The sequence below is a fragment of the Amborella trichopoda genome, chromosome 12 (assembly GCF_054954075.1).
Source record: "Amborella trichopoda isolate Santa Cruz 75 chromosome 12, AtrichopodaSantaCruz75HAP2 v2.0, whole genome shotgun sequence".
In the NCBI taxonomy this organism is placed as follows: Eukaryota; Viridiplantae; Streptophyta; class Magnoliopsida; order Amborellales; family Amborellaceae; genus Amborella; species Amborella trichopoda.
The window spans coordinates 37,129,148-37,147,587 of NC_142347.1; the positions used below are offsets into that span (position 1 = coordinate 37,129,148).

Genomic DNA, 18,440 nt, shown 5'->3' on the forward strand with positions numbered 1-18,440 from the left:
TCGTGGCCAGTTTCAGGGGCCGACATGCCCCCTGTTTAAAAGGAATGGCTAAATTTTGTTGATGAATCGTAAATAAATGTCTTAGAATTACATCTTTAGATCGTTTATATAATTTTTATGATGACTTGGGAGTTTTCTCTCATGCTTCAATTTTTATTTTTTATTTATTTTCTGGATATTTAGGTATAAATAAAAAATTTCAACAATTCATATTTTATGTAATTTTTGGATTTTTAAGGACTTTTTATATTAATTTTAAATTTCCTTATTTTTAGTATTTTTAACAATTTATTTATTCATTTTTTAATTGTTTTGTCTTGTACACTACTCAGCTTCATCCACTTGGACTGGCGGATTTATTCTGCTCGGGTCAGGGCTGAGTCATAGACCAGAGCCGAGTTTAAAGACATTGTTTTACTCTATTTATCCTCTCACAGTTTCCAGTGTTGGGATTGTGTTTGGAGTCCTAATGCAGCAATGCATTATTTACCACTTAACAAAATAAAGTCTTTGGGGAAAATCCACTTTCAAAAACGAAGCTTGGGGCTTTGTAATATATTGAAGTGTTAACAAACCGATTTTGAGCTCTAGAATATGTTTTGATTTTTCTCAGTTCTTTTCATATGGCAATTTTTTGGTATTATGAACCATGTTCATTTGCTTTGAAATTTGGTTAAAGAGTAAATATTTGTTGAATTTCTCAAAGACCTTATGTTAAATATTTTTCTCTATATTATATAGGATTAGAGAAAATGGTGGATGAAATGAATGGCTCGATTCCAAGTATTCACTGGGATTTTGAAAGAATCCACTATTTCGATGGTGGACCACTCACTGTTCAATACCTCTTTGTCCTAGATGCTCTGAACTTCTGCTTTTGGCCAGGTATGTGTGATTTGTGTCGTCAATTGCATTTATTTATCTATGCATATCCCTTTAGTTTTCTTTGCTAGTTGTAGTGTCAATTTGGAACGTGCGATTAGAATCTTGTTTGGTAAACTTGAATTAATAATTTTTTTATTGCCAAGGAAAACTGTCCATTAATTCTAGTGATTATTTATTGAGATGTTTATATGCCTTTTGCAAGCAGCATACTTTCATCTTTCTGCCTGGCCCTGGTTCGTCCTAGTCAAGTTTTTTTATGAGTGCGATTAATATTTGATTGATGTTGTACTCTAAACTCAGTTTCAAGGAGATACTATTTGTCCTACGAAACATGTTTCACATCTTTTATGACTCCCTTTCTGAAATTTATGGGGAACACATATCCCTAGCATTCCAAGGATGTTTCTCATTTGTTTCTCTGACAGTTCCTGCATCTCTGATGAATCCCTTGCCAATCACCATACCAACACCATGATGTCTTTTTTTTGGTTAACAACATGATATCCTTCTTGATCAGTTGGAGAGTTCCTCCCTTTACCTTGCTAGATAAATGCTACTGCTACTTTGATAGAATATGGCAAAACTTTAGCTTTTCTAAATTAAGCTGCCCAGTTCACTTTTAAATTTGGCATTTATTAAGTTGTGTTTCTGGTTCTGAATGTCTATGCATCTCTAGTATCGTTTGATACATCCTATTTTCTTAATTAATTATATGTCTGTTGGCTTTGTTAAAAATTGTTTCATATTGGCTTCATGACTAAATGGCAGCTGTTGCATAAATGAACCGGCATATTCATAATTTGAATTTTCTTACTGCAAAAGTACGGCCTGCTGGTTTCAGTGATCTTGAGAGACATTTTTTTTAAATAAAGTTTCCTTCTTTACCTTCAAAAATTAAATTTTCCTTCTTGAAATGGGGAGCTTGTGAATTCTATCAGAAATTAACTTTACCCTTAAATCTCAATGTATTCTCTCCATTGACCTCCTTTCTCTTCTCCCCCCATGTCTTCTCTACCTACTATACCCTGTGACTTCTTTCTCCCCTGTCCATTTTTCGCATAGAGGCAGTAGAAGTAGGGACAGCCAATGATTTTGTGCCATACTTTTTGATATGAAAAATATAATAGTGTAAAGGATGGCTACCTGCCCCATTTTGTACAGAGCTCCTGACATACAGTCAAATATATTTTTCTAAAGAGAGAAAAAAAAGAAGAAAAAACTTGTAACGCGATACATAAAATGCTTGGTACATGATTTTGGTATGGAAATTTATGTTATCTTTTGGCTCCCTTCTCCACACCTTCTTTTGTCTTTATGTTCATATGATTCTTTTATTAGAGTTGGGTTTTCTTGTTTGTACAGATGAAGAATTGAACTATGACAATCTAGCTTTGGGGTTGAATATGGCTTTGCAAAAGGATAAATCAGCCTTAGATGCAGATCGCTTGCAAAAACTTGATGGTATTTTTTTAACTTAATGTATCTTCCTGTTGTAAATATTATTAATACAGATTATTTTAAGGAGAATAGAAGTCTTTGTAGCCTTAGAATGATGGAATAATTGGTGTCATCGTCTAATCTAGTTATCTGAGAATCTGTTGAGAGACCCTAAGTTTTGGAGTTTCACTGGAATTCGTGTTTTCTATATGGATTTTTCACCTTTGTGTAACATGGTCGGATTTGTCATTTGGTTTGTGTAATTTATTTAGGCTGTTAATATAAAATTACAGAGATGCATCAATTGAAAAACTATTCCAGAGTATGCAGCTATTCAATTGTTCTGCTATCTAATTAGTGGTTGTATGCAGCTATGCCATTCTTCTGCTTTCTTATTAGTGACGAGTAAATGCTTTTATAGGAAAAAACATAAATTGGAAAGCTGTTTAAGTTGATTTCAGGTCCTCAACTAAGGAACATATTAAAATGGCCACGACCCCTTCCTTTAGAGGATGAGCGTATCCGCTTACTGCATGAGGTACATATTCCTCTCCGTGTTCATATTACAATTTGCTCTTGGATATTGGCCTCTTGTGCCTCCTGTTGCGTCACATAAGCTTCTTTTTTCTTTTTCATTTCTTTGTGACATGGGACTTATTGGTATTTTATCTTATTTTATTTTATACATCCTTTGAACTTTTTTCTTTTTCGAAAGTAGTGTCCTGTTATTACTTAGTTTATTCTTGAGCTGCGGCTCCTATTCTAATTCTTGCAACTTTGACATTATATTATACTTTCAATCTGTGACAATGTCACTGAGGGAGCCATAATATGTCTTGATTTAATTAGTTCAGGTTGGTTTAGAGCTTGAGAATAGCTTTGGGGGAAAAGCAACCAATCTTGTGGATTCCTGTGGAAGCTCTGCTGCTGCTCTTGTTGACTTAATTACACGTCATTTTCCTGGTACAACTTCATTTCGGACCTTTCAATGGACGTGCTATCTAATATGCATGGATGGAATATGTGATAGTCATTTACACAGTCATATTATTGGATATGGGGGTTTGGATGCTGAGAAATTCTGATTGTTGACAAAAATGCAGGTAGATTAAATTACGATGATTATGAGTTATGTATGGACAATGGCAAGTTTTTAGTACCTCATTTCTTTTTGTCGAAAAATATCTTGAATTTGGAACTACTGCCTTAGGCCGAGCGCTTCCTCCTTAAACAATGGAGTGGCGTGGTATTTCCACGGGAGATGTTTGATTGTGGCGTACCTATTGTGCGATGGGTGAACAACATTCTTTCATTTCGAGGGGGGCTTCTTTGGCCGCTTCGCTGCTAAGCTGTGCAGTAAAAAGCGAGGGTTTGCCCTACATAAGCATACAGATCTTAAATTCAAGAATTACTGCCCTAGGCCGAGCGCTTCCTCCTTAAACAATGGAGTGGCGTGGAATTTCCACGGGAGAGGTTTAAGCGTGGCGCACATATTGTGCGATGCGCGAACAGCATTCTTTCATTTAGAGGGGCTTCTTTGGCTGCTTTGCTGCTAAGCTGTGCAGTAGGAAGCGAGGGTTTGCCCTAAATAAGCATACAGATCTTAATTTCAAGAATTACTGCCCTAGGCCGAGCGCTTCCTCCTTAAACAATGGAGTGGCGTGGTATTTCCACGGGAGAGGTTTAAGCGTGGCGCACATATTGTGCGATGGGCAAACAACATTCTTTCATTTCGAGGGGGGCTTCTTTGGTCGCTTTGCTGCTAAGCTGTGCAGTAGAAAGCGAGGGTTTGCCCTACATAAGTATACAGATATTTTTCATTGTTTTTATAATTATCATCTGAAAAGAATCACTTTTCATGCGAATGCTATCTCACTTGCTCTTGGCTTATGGTTATTGATGCAATTGAGGGCAAATAGTGACAACAGGAATGTTTCAACTCTTAGTGGCTGCTTTGTCCACAGATGTGGGGGATGGTGCCTTGGTAATGTGGGTTTGTAAATCTTTAAAGAAGTTCTAAACAGACCAACAGAGGTTTTGAATTGATGAAAAAAATATTGCCTCACTTTTGTAGGGCTTTCTTTGGAGCACTTATTGAGCTAAGGCTTTCAATATGTATATTGAGCTGGGTTAATAAAAGATTCTGACCTGTCAGTCAAAGTCTATAGGCTGCTAGTTCCTGAGTGTAACTTGTACTGGATTTAACAAAGAAAGAAAAAACAAAAAGAAGAAGGAAATTGGGCTGAGAAGAATGTAGGTCCTGGTGGCATACTAGGGAGCTTCCTTGATTTTAAATTGATATAATGAACGGATATGAATATTTGTCTTTTAAGTATCCTCCATGCTTCAAGTGCCAGCAATCAATCCTAGGCTGAGGGGAGGGCGTAGTTATTGCCATTATTTACTACTCTACTCAAACCAATTTTGGAAAGGGTGTGGTATGTATATGGCTGAGGCCCTAAACAATCAAAGTAAGGCGCAACATCAAATAGTGCTGAAATATGTTGTTTTAGTATAAAAAATCTTTATGATGGCCTTAAAATTTATCTCTCTTGAATTATAAAATTTAAAGATTCAGAATATAAAGATTCAGAATAATGTAGATCGAGCAGATCTGTTAACACTTGAAAATCTTGAAAATTTACGATGTAGATAATAAATTACAAGATATATTATTTTCAATACTTGAAATATATATTTTCTCATGTCCATACATCTTGAGGTCGAGATGATCGAATTTAGGGCTTTTGAGCATGGAAACAACCTCTTCTAGTGAATTTTTGGGGTGCTTCATAATTTGATTGTTTAGGGCCTCACCCTTGTATAAACGTTTTTTGTTTGGAAAAGTCCATCATACCTTTATTTTTGTATTTTTAGAATGTTTCAAGTATTATCTGGAAGTAATGTTGCAATCAAGGCATCAAAACCCTCTTTTGGAAAATTAAGGGATCTTGAATGGAACTCAATGACATCGAATTTGTTTCATGATTTCTCTTGCATCAAAACTCTTTTGGAAAATAGGGGATCTGGAATGGAAGTCAATGACATATCGAATTTGTTCATGACTTCTCTTGTATCATTCACCCTTTTGCTTCATGTTGGCCTTGAATCTGGCATCTCTTTAGGGGATGTCTGCCATCAAACTTTAGCAAGCCCCTTTGGGGAATAAGGGATCCGGAATTGAAGTCAATGACATATCAAATTTGTTTCGTGACTTCTCTTGTATCACGCACCCTTTCGCTTCATATTAGCCTGGAGTCATCATGAGAAGTCCTCAAGCCCTTTTGGTTGTTTTTAAAAACTGCACCATCAATTTTTTTCATTGATGTTGCTAGTTGTATCTAAAGTAAATGATCTATATGATACTTGCTTTTCAGACACGCCTCAGAAGCCTATCCATTTATCATATTGCTTTTTATCATGCTTGGGCAATGTGCGAGAGGTCTTCTTAAGCCTCTAGGAAATGCAGCCATGTAACAACAAAAAAGCCTTCTTGTATATGACCACATCCACTGGCTGTTTCTGAAGAATTCCTCATCTGGTTTCTTTTGCAAGTGCATGTAAATCTTTTGCCCTTGTTGCAGTACCTTTTCTTCGATTAATTGAAGAATGCCTTTTGCATGTATGAATTAATAACGTGGATATCATGCGCGTGCATTCAACTATGCTATGATGTTCGAATGTTGTTATGGAGTGGTGAAGTATGGCATGTCCTAATTGCAAATTTTACAATTGATGTCTTCATTACATAGAACAAGGGATTTCACATCTTGTGATTTAGTTTTTTTTTTGTTATGATGAGTTCTTCTTCTTGCAATGTTCTAGGTTTTCGCGATCACACCGTATATAAAGGACACCAGGTTTTTCTATACAAGAGAGCTCAGATATTTGCAGGAGATTTATGGGGTGCGTTCAAGGGTCAAGGATATGGTGCTTTCAATGATATAGGTTCTCTAACCATATTTGCGGATTACATTGTTCCAGCTGTGCTTAGGCAGCTTGGTGTTCTGAGATACAGTTCGTCCCTTGCCAAGACTATTGATGCCAACATGGAGATAAGTGCTGGTAGTGAAGAGGAAGTAGAAATTCGAGCTTGCACCATTTATGCTGTGGAAAATATTAAGGACTTGCTTAGCAAAAAGGTTGGAAAACAGGTATTTTTCCTGCCTTCTTTCCATCAGTGGTTGTTATTGAGCTTTCTAGGGCAATTTTAGATGCCAAAGTAACTGTTTTTTTGGATTCCTCACCTGAATGGTGCCCTGAATTTGAAATTTGATGAAATGAAATAGTTTCATTATGCTCTCAATTGAAGAATGTTGCCAATCCTCGTGTATCAATAATGGTTTGGAGGGGCAAATTTTTAAATGATTTGTGGGTGGAAGAAGTATAAGTTTGATTAGCTATTTGGTCAAATTCTTGATTGTTTCATTGTTTCAGCTTCTCTTCAGAGTATGTATAGGGCGATTGATTGTAAGAGATTCAGTTTGCTAGATCTGTTTTGTTCTTAATTACTTCTCTGCAATACTTGTTGGCATCTTCGCATGATTACTTTTTCTTGTTACCTTCTGTGCTGTTTTGAAGCTCTACTCCGTCTGTTTCTTCTTCCTCTTAGTTACATAGCTAAGTTTCCACTTGGTGATAATTTGATATTGCATTATTGGTGGTTCCGAACTTTTTAAATCTCCATTAGGGCTATCAAAGAACAATGGTCATCATGCTCCTTATGTATCTAAAAAAAATGTTTGATTGATGTGCCCTCATAATGAATGTTTGAATCTTATGAAAACTATTTGTTTAATCAATTGGGTTGTTTGCCAAGTCAGGTGCTCTTTCTCAATTATTTACGTGTCTCCTTAAGGAAAATAAGACGATGTGCTTATGCAATTTCTATTTGAACCTTTATATTTATATTTGTCCCCATAGGGTTTCTTGTCTAGTACTTGTATGTGGTTAAATTTTTATGCTAGTGAGGGAGGGAGGGAGGGAGAGAAAACATTGATTGTTTGTAATGGATAACAAAGAGACATTTCTTGATGTAAGGGCGACCTTCTATTTCAGAAATAGAAGTAGAGTTTAAGCATTACTTTCTTTGAGATGTTTCTCACTCTGTATTCGCTGTTTTTCTTTATATTTTTGTTGTTTTGTGTCCAATTCCAACCCTCCTTCCCATATATTTCAGTTTTAAGTTATTGAAAAGTTCCCTTTTATTTTGTCCTTGTCCTTTTATCATACATTGCTCCTTAAGGTTTAAGCTTTATGAACAAGTCCCCAAAATGATATTATCAGATTATTAGGAGAATAATATACTTCTTTTCATGGTACCATTATACTACGTATCATTTCTTGTGCTAATTGCAGGTATATGTTGCCTTGATACAGGTTCTAAGCGTAGAATTGGATCTTTGGTTGTGGTCTGTTGGCGTAAGTTGCCAATCCTTGAGACACCACCGTACTCTTTCAATATTCTATTGAGTGTGTTAATTCAAGCCTTTCACAAATCTGAGGATCACGAACAATAAAAAGAAAAGAATGACAGAAAAGAGATAGTCGTGAAGAAGACCAGGGACCATTTTTGTTTTATTAGTTGGAGGTACACAGTGTGGAAATGGGCTATACAAGTGGGGGAGTTTCAAAGAGTAGCTTCCCTTGATAGTGGCTTCATAGTGTTTACTATCTTTGTGCTTATGGGGGTCCAGAAGTTGAAGTTAATGCGTGTTCCGGGACTTTGTTATCATTTGTTTAATGCAGATTACACTCATTTTGAGGTTTGGATCTTTATGAGAAGTCTTAAGAGTTCTCTACTGTCATTACGGATTAGTTACAGCTACATCTGGAATGCATATAAGTATGCTTGTTGTATATTGAGCAACTCTAAATGGTCAAAGATATCGTCTCTCTCCTGTGTCTTTTTATGGTTTTGGATTTCAGATTTTATTTTCAGTGGCTTGTGATTTATGGCTAAATGGTGATTTTAGAAATTTGGCCACAAGAATTTTTGAAGTCGGGTACATTTGTGAATGTTTACAAGATGGCCAAATTTGGCCTCTCTCACTTTTTTGGAGCACTAGGACGAAACTTTGTTCTAGGAAAATTCCTTCGCATGGTGATTGCTCTAGAGATTTTTTTATATATTTGCTTCTTCTCTTGTAATATCTAAGAAATTCTCATGAAAAGAAGCACTACAGAAAACAGGAAATATTCTAGAATTTAGAAGAAAGTATAAACGAAAAAAGTAAACAATATTATATCTTTGTCATTTTGAATTTGTTTTCTATTATTTCTTTCTGTTTTATATTGTCCTAGATTTTTAAACTATATTTGGCAAAAATAGATTTCTTTAAGGTTTGCTGGCAGGAAGAGATTTTTTTAAAGGTCTCTTGAATGCCTGAATGTAAGTTAATGAATGTGTGTTTTTTTCTAATTTTAATTCATGTTTACATTGGAATCATACCTTTTTTCTACCAAAGATTTTCATAAGATGATTCTATTCTTAAAAAAATTGTCAATATATCCCTTTATCTAACTCACCTTTACATTTGTGCGTGTATGTTCTTACCAATAAAGACTGTTTTGAGTTGTTACTAGTTGCAAACCAGTCTGGTTGTTTACAAAAGCATGGGCATGAGTGCTATTGATCATTGAGTTGCTCCATCTTTGGCTTGAATTGATGAGTTTATAGCTGTCTGATAATACGTGATTTCTTATTTTATGGATGCCATCGCCCTATTTCTGTGGTTAATGGAGTATGTGCATTTACTATGTTGTGGATTTCTAAGAAGCAGCTGCAGGACCTTTGGGTGTAGCTATCCATTGATACAAGCTAAGAAAAAAGGAACCATGTGAGATATTGGCATTATAGATGCCACTGCTATTTCTTAGTACAATATAAGTAAGAAAACCCAAATGAGACATTAACATCCTAAATATTTCTTTTTTTTCAAACAACATTAACATCCTAACCATTTCTTAATGTGATATGAAGAAACAAAGAGAAACCCTAGTCTCTCGATACTCCATATGCTGATATTTTTGTGACTTGTGAATTGAAAACAAAAAAATGAAATAGAAAGCATAAGCTGCTTATGTCTCACTGGTCTAATTTCAAATGGTGCAAAACTTGAAAATGAAAAGTTATGTATCCCTTGCCATGAGCGCATAAACATGATAAAGTTAAGGAGAGGTTGGATCTCCTTCCCACCACAAGAAAGGAGAAATATCTATTTGCACATGTGCTTGAACATTATTACTCTGGTCGTTTTAATTTGATCACCTGGGGAGTGAAGATGTGCTTGCTGCTGGGTTCGGTGTAACTGGCAAAATCCCATCATAAGTGCACCTGAGAACATCCGGTTTTTTCACTAGTCGGGGCCCAATGGGCACTTCGCCCCTCATAGGCCGAATATCCTGCCAGCATGTGGTGTGTGTGTGTGAGAGAGAGAGAGAGAGAGAGAGAGAGAGAGAGAGAGAAAGAGAGAGAGAGAGCACCTGATCAAAGATGGAAGTGGGAATGGCGATTGTTGCCATGGCATTTGGTGAGTCCACAATCCCAGAAATCCTCCCTTCACAGGGACAGCAGGAGAGCAGGAGGTAGCACTGCCAAATTCTTTTACATGTCAGTTAGTGGACCCAAGAAAAATAGCCTTGTTGCTAATCTCATGTTTTCTTTTTCTCTTGTACAGATTATTCTGAAATCCACCAAATGCTCTGAATGAGCTTCACATCGCTTTTATGGAGTCCAGTTCAGATTTATGGAGTAGAAAAGAAATCCATTTCAAGAGTAATTGGCAAATTAATCCGCATTATTTTCATGACTTGACATTTTGTTTGATTATTTAATAAAATCTCATAGCATTTCACTAGTTTTATCTGAGACAATTCAAGCCTGTCTATATTCACAACCCAATATCTTAAGCTGATTCTGTAAAATTCAGGTATAATTTGCAAAGCCATTAGTGAAATACCAAGGCATGAAGATTTGAAATTGACTTTCCTGATTTACAAGAAGGGAACTGGTTTTTGAAAGAAATTTCACATTCAGGATATCTCTTTTTATTCATACTTGCTACCACAAGTACCTCAAAAAACTGAGTTCACCTTCTAAATATGCGCAAACTTGTTTTTTTTTTCTTTTATTTGGAGGAATCGTGCATTACCGTTTTTATCATGTTCAATATCTCAAAAGACTGCATTATTCTGCAATATTTACTTAGTTTTCATGGATTCAGAAATCTCTTGATCCTTAAGTTTACAGAGGTGAATGCAATATATTTATTTGTTCATTTGTTGATCATGTGGCTAGAATAGCTTTATTAGTCTTTTTATTTTTATTTTTTATCTTTTCTGTGTTATATGAGCTAGAAGTGATTGAAAGGGGACCTGCTCTTTGGAGTAGCCAAATTTGGAGATATAGTGTATGGCATTCAGAACAGCTCGCTTATAAGCCACTGTTGCATCAAGGTAATGCTGCTTGCCGCTTTCATCCACACTGATTCCTTCAAACACCAGCCACTCTGAGAACCTTGGTTCAACAGGGCCAATCTCGAAGATGGGGTTCACATGGAGAGGTGTGGGACCCATTGGAGTGAGGTATTTCTGCATTCCTCCTCTTATAATTTCACATCTATATGACAAAGATTTGTTTAGTGTTGAAAACCCAGGATTTGATAGATTAGAATATACTCATTTTGCACAATCTCTGTCAACAAAAGTAAACGTAAAACAAATTGTCTGAGGTTTCCATTTCAGCTAACCTGTCCTATAATTAAAGAAAAAGGTAAAGAAGCATAGAACTTATAATGACATGGCCTATGCCATAGTTAGCTTGCATACAACATAGTTAGCTTGCATAGTGTGTTGTATGGAACTTGACACGGAGTGAATGTTCTTAAGAGACAATGCTATGTTACTATAGTACCATTTCAGTGATATAGTACATGGCGTTTTAATTGTCCCTTCTAAGATAGCAGATGATAGTGATTGATGACTGCCATGCAGGTGGACCTGGAACTAGCTGCTGGCCATGATAGCACCTTTATTTATGTCTCACCCATCTTGGTTCTCGATGGTTATGATGCTTTGCACAATACCTACAAAATTCTACATAGTATTATACACTACGAGTTTCAGTTCTTAATTGTAAAATTTATGTGTTAGTTGATTTGCAATGGTTGATAGTTGTGAAGTGTATCTAAGGTTAGTTATCCCGGTAATAACTTGTACTTAATGGGTACGTAACCATGTAATTTCTGTGCTTGTGCGTGTGCATGCGTGTTTATATGGTCTTTGTTTGAAGCAGTGTCTGAAAAAACATATTTGGGATGGGAATGGGAATGGGGTTGGGGTATTTGGTGGTTGGGGGATGGATACCTCGACCTGACATCCCACCGTCCATTTCCACAGTTAACCTATTAAAAAAAGGAAAAAAAAAAAGAAAAGAAAGAAAAAACAGAAATGGAAGTTGAATTCGTCCCTTGGTAGAGTGATTTTAGTTGGCAATTCTGATCTAGATCTTCGTCCCTCAGTAGAGTGATTCGAATTGGCAATTCTGATCTAGATCACCTGATCCAGGCGATAAAAAAAAGAGTTAACAAATATTTAAGGTGAATATCATTAACAATCACAGTTTTTTTGTTTCCTTTTCGTTTTTCAATTAAAAAAAAGATTTAGCCGACCCCAATTAGTTTGGAAAAGGTTATGACGATGATGAATTAAAAAACAGATTTAAATAAGTCAAAACTAAAAATAACATATTTACATTTAAAAGTAGAAAATATCGTTTATGATTATTCCAATGATCTTCAATAAAAAAAAGCCCAAAAATTTTCTTTTAGGGAATATAGAGATATGATGGCAGATTGTTAAGAGTTGTTTTTCTTCACAAAATCTGTCAAAAAAATGGCTGATTAATCCTCGCAAAGCTCCACCCAGAAAATGGTGGATTTCAATCAAACAAATTTGGAAAATAATTCAGTTTTTTGTCTTCTGATTTCCTCTGATGGAGCATAGATCCAAAGAAATATGATGTAATTCTTATAGAGTTATAAAAAATGATAAGAAAAATTTTCTCTTCAGGCAAAATAGATAAAAAACATCAGAGAATATAAGAAAATGGCTTAAGGGTGAGAAAAATGCCGAAAACCCCAAATTCTTAGATATTTCTGGTTTTGATTTGAAATTTTTTATTACGGTTATGGAATATCAATGATAGAAGGAATATTTTGGAACAAATTAGACACAATTTGGTGAAAAAATGAGACCAATAAAATATTTTTTATTTCGATTTATAAAGCTAGAAAATGGTACAAGGGTAATGTCTAATTTGCCCAATTTAAATTGGTGATATCTCTGACAAAAATGCGCATATCTTTGACAGAGCGGCCGATTCAAATAGGACTGGGCTAGTGCTTGATTCTCCAAGGGACTTGGTGTTCCCTGCTGATCCTATCAGGCGATTCTGATGCAGATCGAAGATTATTAAAATGCTAGTTTTGAAATGATCATTTGTTTAGAGCAGTATTTTGAAAAGCCAATCAATGGGCTGGATCGTCGTCCCCCCAATCCAGTGATCGGCCGGATCGGCGATCTAGCAAAATTGAAAAAAGAAACAAAAATAATAGAAGCCCATTACATACCATATGATATGCAAACTACTTTTTAAAAGATATTTTATTCGGTGGACATCATCGTCATCATGAGCTTGGAGGATCGATTCCTCTTTCCTTGTCTCTTTTTTTTGGTTTAAAAAATAAAACCAAATAAATATACTATATATGGTATAAGAATATATAATATTTTAAAATTTCTAATGGACACAATGTGCATGGTGGGAAACATAAGGAAGGGGTGGGCTACTGAAAAGGCTACTTTTTGGTTATTTTAAGAATTGCATATTATATTTTAAAATAAGTAAACCACTGATTTAGACCAAGAACTGACACGTTTATTAAGTGATTCACAATCCAGATCGAGCGATTTTTAAAACGCTAGTTTAGAGAAAGGTTGAATCTTATGACCTCCAATATATCTATATCAGCAAAAGTCAACGTATTAATATTTGTATATCTATATATCAGCATGGAATAGAGAAACAAAAAATATGTAGACAACAAAGAGAAAGCAAGTGAATTCTAGTAGTAGAGATAGAGGATGTACTTTAGCTCTAGAAATCCGCTCATTTCAATGGCCCCACAGAATGAAACTTCACCATCACCCTGAGAAAAATGCATGTCCCCTGTGCTAAAATTTCCTCCATCGACAAACACGGGAAGATATACCTTTGAACCTCTGCTGAGATTCTTGATATCACAGTTTCCTCCATTTTCCCTGCCTGGTATTGTCCTGGCTGCCTCAGTAGCGATCTTCTCCCAATCCGGTGTTCTCTCTTCTATCTACATATTGCATTTAGAATTGCGTTAAATACTTGGTGTTTGTAAACCAATCATTGTCCACAATCTAGAGGAGAAAGTTCACTGAACTTTATAATTGCTAGTTAGTGATGCATTTCCACCTTAATTTTATAATGAAAGTCTTTGGAATTTGGAACGTTGAGCATCTAAATTCAGGTATCATCAGACATAAGTTCTGAATGAAACATCTAAGCAAAGTTTGCTGAAATAAGTTAAAAATGGATAGGTGTCTGTCGGTTGTACCTTCCCAAGAAGGCAGCCCTTAGCTGTAGGCAAGTTTGCTAGTGGCCTTGTGTGCAGAATATCACACAGCTTGAAAGACTCGTGGCCATTTACTTCCAAGTCTTTTTCTCTTTCATTCCATATATTAAGAAGTTCATGTGATGGTGCTGTTCCAATGATTCCAGGGTGGGTTAAACCTGGAAATCTCACACCTGCTAGGCATATTGTTACCATGTAAGATTGAGCATCAATTCATGAAACTTGGCCTAGCGGAAAAAGTTGAACTTGTTCACACATGAAGCTTGAATACACATGTATACAGTGACATACACATGCATACATACATGCATGTATGAATATGTACATACATGCTTGCATGCATGATGTGTGTTCTACCAAAAGGAAGCATGATGAATACGCACCTGGTATATGGGGGGAATATGCGTAAATTCCTTCAAAATACCAAATGGCTTTGGTTGCACAGGGAAAATGATCTGTCAAGAATCCTCCACCATTTTCTCTGTCAAATGTTGCTGTATATCCCCATTCATCTCCAGGGAGAGGACCCAAATTGCAGATTTCGATGGCCAGAAGATCACCTGGTTTGGCAGGAATCCCTCTTGTGTCTAAAACTCTCAATGGACCACTCAGATAGTGCACCTAGAGTAGCATGAGAGTGCCCTCATGTGGTTAAGCATGCATAGATCATTCACATGCATATGCATGCCTTTCTACAACATATGCATGATAACAGGAATACGATTGCAAAGCTTGAATTTGCTGGAAGCATATCTCACTATCATAATCGCATTAATGAGCATCTATAATGGGAGGCATTTGAACCCTAGGTTCTATGTTCCCATTAATAATGGACTCTGTATCTTTAAATTCATTTTGTTGGATCAGAAATCCGATTTTAAATTCTATGCATGCATGCAGATGTAGATGTATCTATGAATATGTGTATCTGTATGTGGGAGTATATGCTGTCAAAAGTTTGAATATGGTGTTTCCTGATTGTTGTGGACTTGTGGCAGTAATTTTGCTATAGCTCAATGAAAAAGAACAATTTTGCTGTATTTAACAGAGTAAGTGATTGATTAGATGCACATGATCTCTTGGGTGTTTGGTCATATCGATTCTTGACAGCTAATTTAGAAACCTAAAATTTGTTCAGGCATGTATGGTTTGAGTCACCTGATCACCTGGTCCCATCCTCCCATTAAGTATCGAAAGTAATTGCATGCATCTGATCCCTTGTTTCTATACTCTTATATTGACTATCTATGCCAATTCAAAAATTCAATTTGTTCGAGGGGTTTCTTACAGTTGAAAGATCAATGGATTTTATGTCAAGCGCAGTGTCATTGTCTCCTATGTTACCGCCAGTCCAGTCCACCATCTCGACTCTGAAAAGCTCTCCTTCTCTAACCTCTTCAACTGGAGGTATGAGAGGGTGCCATCGATTGTGAAGGGGCACTTTCTGCTCCCATGGCTTTCTCTTAGGGTCCACTGGAACTACCAGTCTTGGGGTCCGAGGAGCCATGCTAAATAATCAATTTCAACTTTCAAGTACTCAATGCCCTTCACTTTGTCTTAGTTCAAAGGCTTCAGTTATTGAAGATGGGTTCTAGAAAAAAGGATGCTCTACACTTTTGAGTGCAATTCCTGGAAGATGGGTTCTAAGGAGGACCTACGTTTAGTCTAAGAGAGGGTCATTCATTTGTGGAAGATGGTTCTTCAAGGAAGATATCCATGTATGGGGTTTTCCTTACAAATGCATGGGGCCCTTCACTTTGTCTTAGTGTTGGCCTTTCATTCACAGAAGATGGGTTATTGGGACAAGGTATGTATGGTTAAGATTCTTTATATATCTGATACATGGAGTAATGGACATGGGGTAGCTTCTTCTTCCCCATAGCCATGTCATAGCTTTTTGTTGGTCCTGAATGTTGACAATGGCAGTAGTGGACAGAATCTGATTGGGATATCATGATTGTCTTATTCTCCTTGGTACCCCACATTGATTGATGGTGATTTTAATACGAATAGTGAATGATTGGAGCTATTTATGAATTGATAATTATAATAGGAATAAATTATGGATTGCTGAAAATGAAGTACAAGAAGCTTTCAGCCAAATTTTTGGCAATTATTGGAGCTGTTGAGAGAGAGAGAAAACCAGCAAGCGACAGTGAACAAACTCCAATTCAATTATTTAGGTGGGTTGGTCATGGGTGACGCCAACCAAGTACAAACCTGTTAGGTGGTGTGAGTTAGTTCATCTTATAAGGGTAAGGGATAAGGCAAGGTGTACTTTAATAAAGTAGAATAACAAACTATGATTAATGTAGCTGACCCAAGTTAATTAGAAAAAAAACTATGATTATGATGAGACCATTTGAGAGCATTATTATCATCTATATTTGTTTTTTTATATTGTCGTTTTTCTTCCCCTTTCTTTTTTAATTTTCACGTAAATATATTTTATTCTCCCGCAACGCACTTCCAGGAACCCATCTATTGCTATAGAAGAAATTTTCTAATCTCTTTATTCTTTAAGTGCACTGCACGTGGGACACTGAGAATGGTGAATTACTAAGTTAGCCGTTCGTTTTACTTCTTCCCTTAAAACTGAATTAAGCAAACTGAAGTGCTTCCTTTAAAGGCCCAATTTATAGGCTGCCTCTTAAAAAACGATAATGTTTATCAAAATAAGTAGAGCCTCACCTCAAAACTTATAAAAATTTACATTACTCGTATTGGAAAGCTTTCAAGTCAATCATGTCGGTCTTGAACTTGTGGTTGTGAAAAAAAAAAAAGATTTTAAGCCCTAAAAGATATGTATATCTATTTTGCATTAAAAATGATTTATAAGATCTGTACCATTTCTAAGCTTCAAATTTGTAATGAAAATTGATTTTAGAGCTATAGAGATGTCTGATATCCAAAGCACTTTTCGGATGAGGATTTGAACTGAGGCTTTTACTTTGTTTTCATAAAGCCTAGACTTTATTGAAACTGCATCTTTCATTATTATTATTATTTTTAATTTTTTAATTTTTTGTCTTTAACTTTGTTTTCATAAAGCCTAGACTTTATTGAAACTGCATCTTTCATTATTATTATTATTATTATTATTTTTAATTTTTTAATTTTTTGTTTTTTCTTTCTTAGGTTGGTTTATGTGACCTTTGGGCACTGGTGTACCCTAACCCGTAATGAGTTTTTCATTTTTTTTTTTCTTTTTTTTGAATATTTGGATTTTTTGCACTGATTTATTTGTTTATTTTTTGAATGGTACATTTGATGTGTTCAATGAAATATAGCATTTTGAAGGGACATGGGAGATCACACCATGCGTGTATTCTCAACTTTGAAGCAACCCCAAAAGACACGGATAACTCCCAGAATACATAAAGCAGCCGTTTATGGCCATAATAGAGAGAGATGAACTAACTGAGAGCAAATACCAAAATTGAGAGAGAGTGCAAAAGTAAACATGATCACAGCTGCCAAAATACTTGACTAACCCTTTCATGCTTGAAATTGCACCTTATGTTGTGGAGAGAGAGAGAGAGAGAGAGAGAGAGAGAGAGTACTTACAACTGAAAGCTCCACAAATTTTATGTCTTCTGCTGAAGCGTTATCTCCGATGCGCCCCCCATTGCAATCCAGCATCTCCACCCTAAACAGTTCTCCTTCCATCACCTCCGCCACCGGAGGTATGTCTGGGTGCCACCGGTTGTGCAAAGGCTTTTCTTGTTCCCATGGTTTCTTCTTCACATCTATGGGCACAACCACCCTTGGGGAGAAAGGGGCCATTGCAAACACAACTGAAGCTAAACTTCCCCTGTTTTATTCTGGTGTCACTACAAAGAGCCCCCGCAATTTAAGTGTCCAGAACTTTAAACCATCTTGAGATAGGGTCTTGACCACTTGGTCTGGTGGTTAGGGCATAAGGGTCACTCACAACACCAGTTTAAGCCCTCCTTCCAAAGGATTGAAGCCATTGGAGAGTCTCTAAGTAAAGCCCAATACTCCTGAACAAAGGTACTGTTATGAGCAAGTGCTCTCCTTTGTGTGCCATTCTTGTCAAATGAAAAAGTCATGCATGCATTGGGCTGTTCTCTTATTCTTTTGACCTTTTTATTTTTGCTAGTGGCCTCAATAGAAGGTTCAGATCAAATGGTGAGATACCCATCAAGAATATCTAAACCATTCATCCAACTCGTAAGTTTCATTTACAATGTAGTTGAGGATTGGTCCCAAGCCATAGAAGAGGGCTTTATCAATGTGTCTTATTCATATGAATCAGTGGAGGATAAAGGTTAGAGAGTTGCTCTCCTAAGATAGATAGCCAAGGGTTTGGTGATGGGTCATGGTCATGCCTCTTCCTTCTTGTGATTTGACGTCGTATTTTCTTGTTCAACTGGGGACTTAGAGAAGTTGAGATGAGAATCGGTCTCTCACTGTTTCTACGAATGTATA

The 18,440-nt window shown here is 36.2% G+C and overlaps 2 protein-coding genes across 13 annotated transcripts in view; one reads left to right on the plus strand and one right to left on the minus strand.

Moving 5' to 3' along the window:
* Positions 1–18,440, plus strand: part of LOC18421851 (uncharacterized) — a 30,598-nt gene that overhangs the window by 861 nt on the left and 11,297 nt on the right. For 4 of the 9 annotated variants that reach the window (XM_088853472.1, XM_020662514.2, XM_020662521.2 and 1 more), the window contains 6 exons: positions 742–885; positions 2,248–2,346; positions 2,784–2,860; positions 3,177–3,285; positions 6,148–6,476; positions 7,702–8,228. In XM_088853472.1, the coding sequence (XP_088709598.1) occupies positions 753–885; positions 2,248–2,346; positions 2,784–2,860; positions 3,177–3,285; positions 6,148–6,476; positions 7,702–7,794 (840 nt within the window). In that variant the 5' untranslated portion in view covers positions 742–752 and the 3' untranslated portion in view covers positions 7,795–8,228. Of the gene's footprint in view, positions 1–741; positions 886–2,247; positions 2,347–2,783; positions 2,861–3,176; positions 3,426–5,699; positions 5,883–6,147; positions 6,477–7,701; positions 8,229–18,440 lie in introns of those variants that run through there. The other 5 variants (XM_088853474.1, XM_088853473.1, XR_016045667.1 and 2 more) reach the window with 4 other exon arrangements.
* On the minus strand, positions 9,230–18,065 carry LOC18421850 (uncharacterized). Of its 4 annotated transcripts, none has more exons than XR_016045662.1 (8): positions 17,556–18,065; positions 14,372–14,609; positions 13,971–14,161; positions 13,474–13,709; positions 11,237–11,880; positions 10,699–10,942; positions 9,808–9,915; positions 9,230–9,726 (listed from the first exon to the last, which is right to left on the minus strand). XR_016045662.1 is itself a non-coding variant. In XM_088853468.1 (7 exons), exons 1-7 carry the CDS (start codon positions 17,772–17,774, stop codon positions 9,589–9,591), a joined length of 1,374 nt encoding a protein of 457 aa, XP_088709594.1. In that variant the 5' UTR covers positions 17,775–18,065; the 3' UTR covers positions 9,230–9,588. The 4 variants fall into 4 exon arrangements, 2 of the variants coding, with proteins under 2 accessions (XP_088709594.1, XP_088709595.1); XR_016045665.1 differs by lacking the exon at positions 17,556–18,065 and adding an exon at positions 15,277–15,666; XM_088853468.1 differs by lacking the exon at positions 11,237–11,880.

Coding starts and splice junctions, on each gene's coding strand:
- LOC18421850 (XM_088853468.1), bottom strand. CDS start 17,774: ATGGCCCCTTTCTCCCCAAGGGTGGTTGTGCCCATAGATGTGAAGAAG. Junction 14,162..14,371: donor ATATTCCCCCCATATACCAG/GTGCGTATTCAT, acceptor TATGCCTAGCAG/GTGTGAGATTTCCAGGTTTA. Junction 9,916..10,698: donor TTGGCTACTCCAAAGAGCAG/GTCCCCTTTCAA, acceptor AGAATTTGGCAG/TGCTACCTCCTGCTCTCCTG.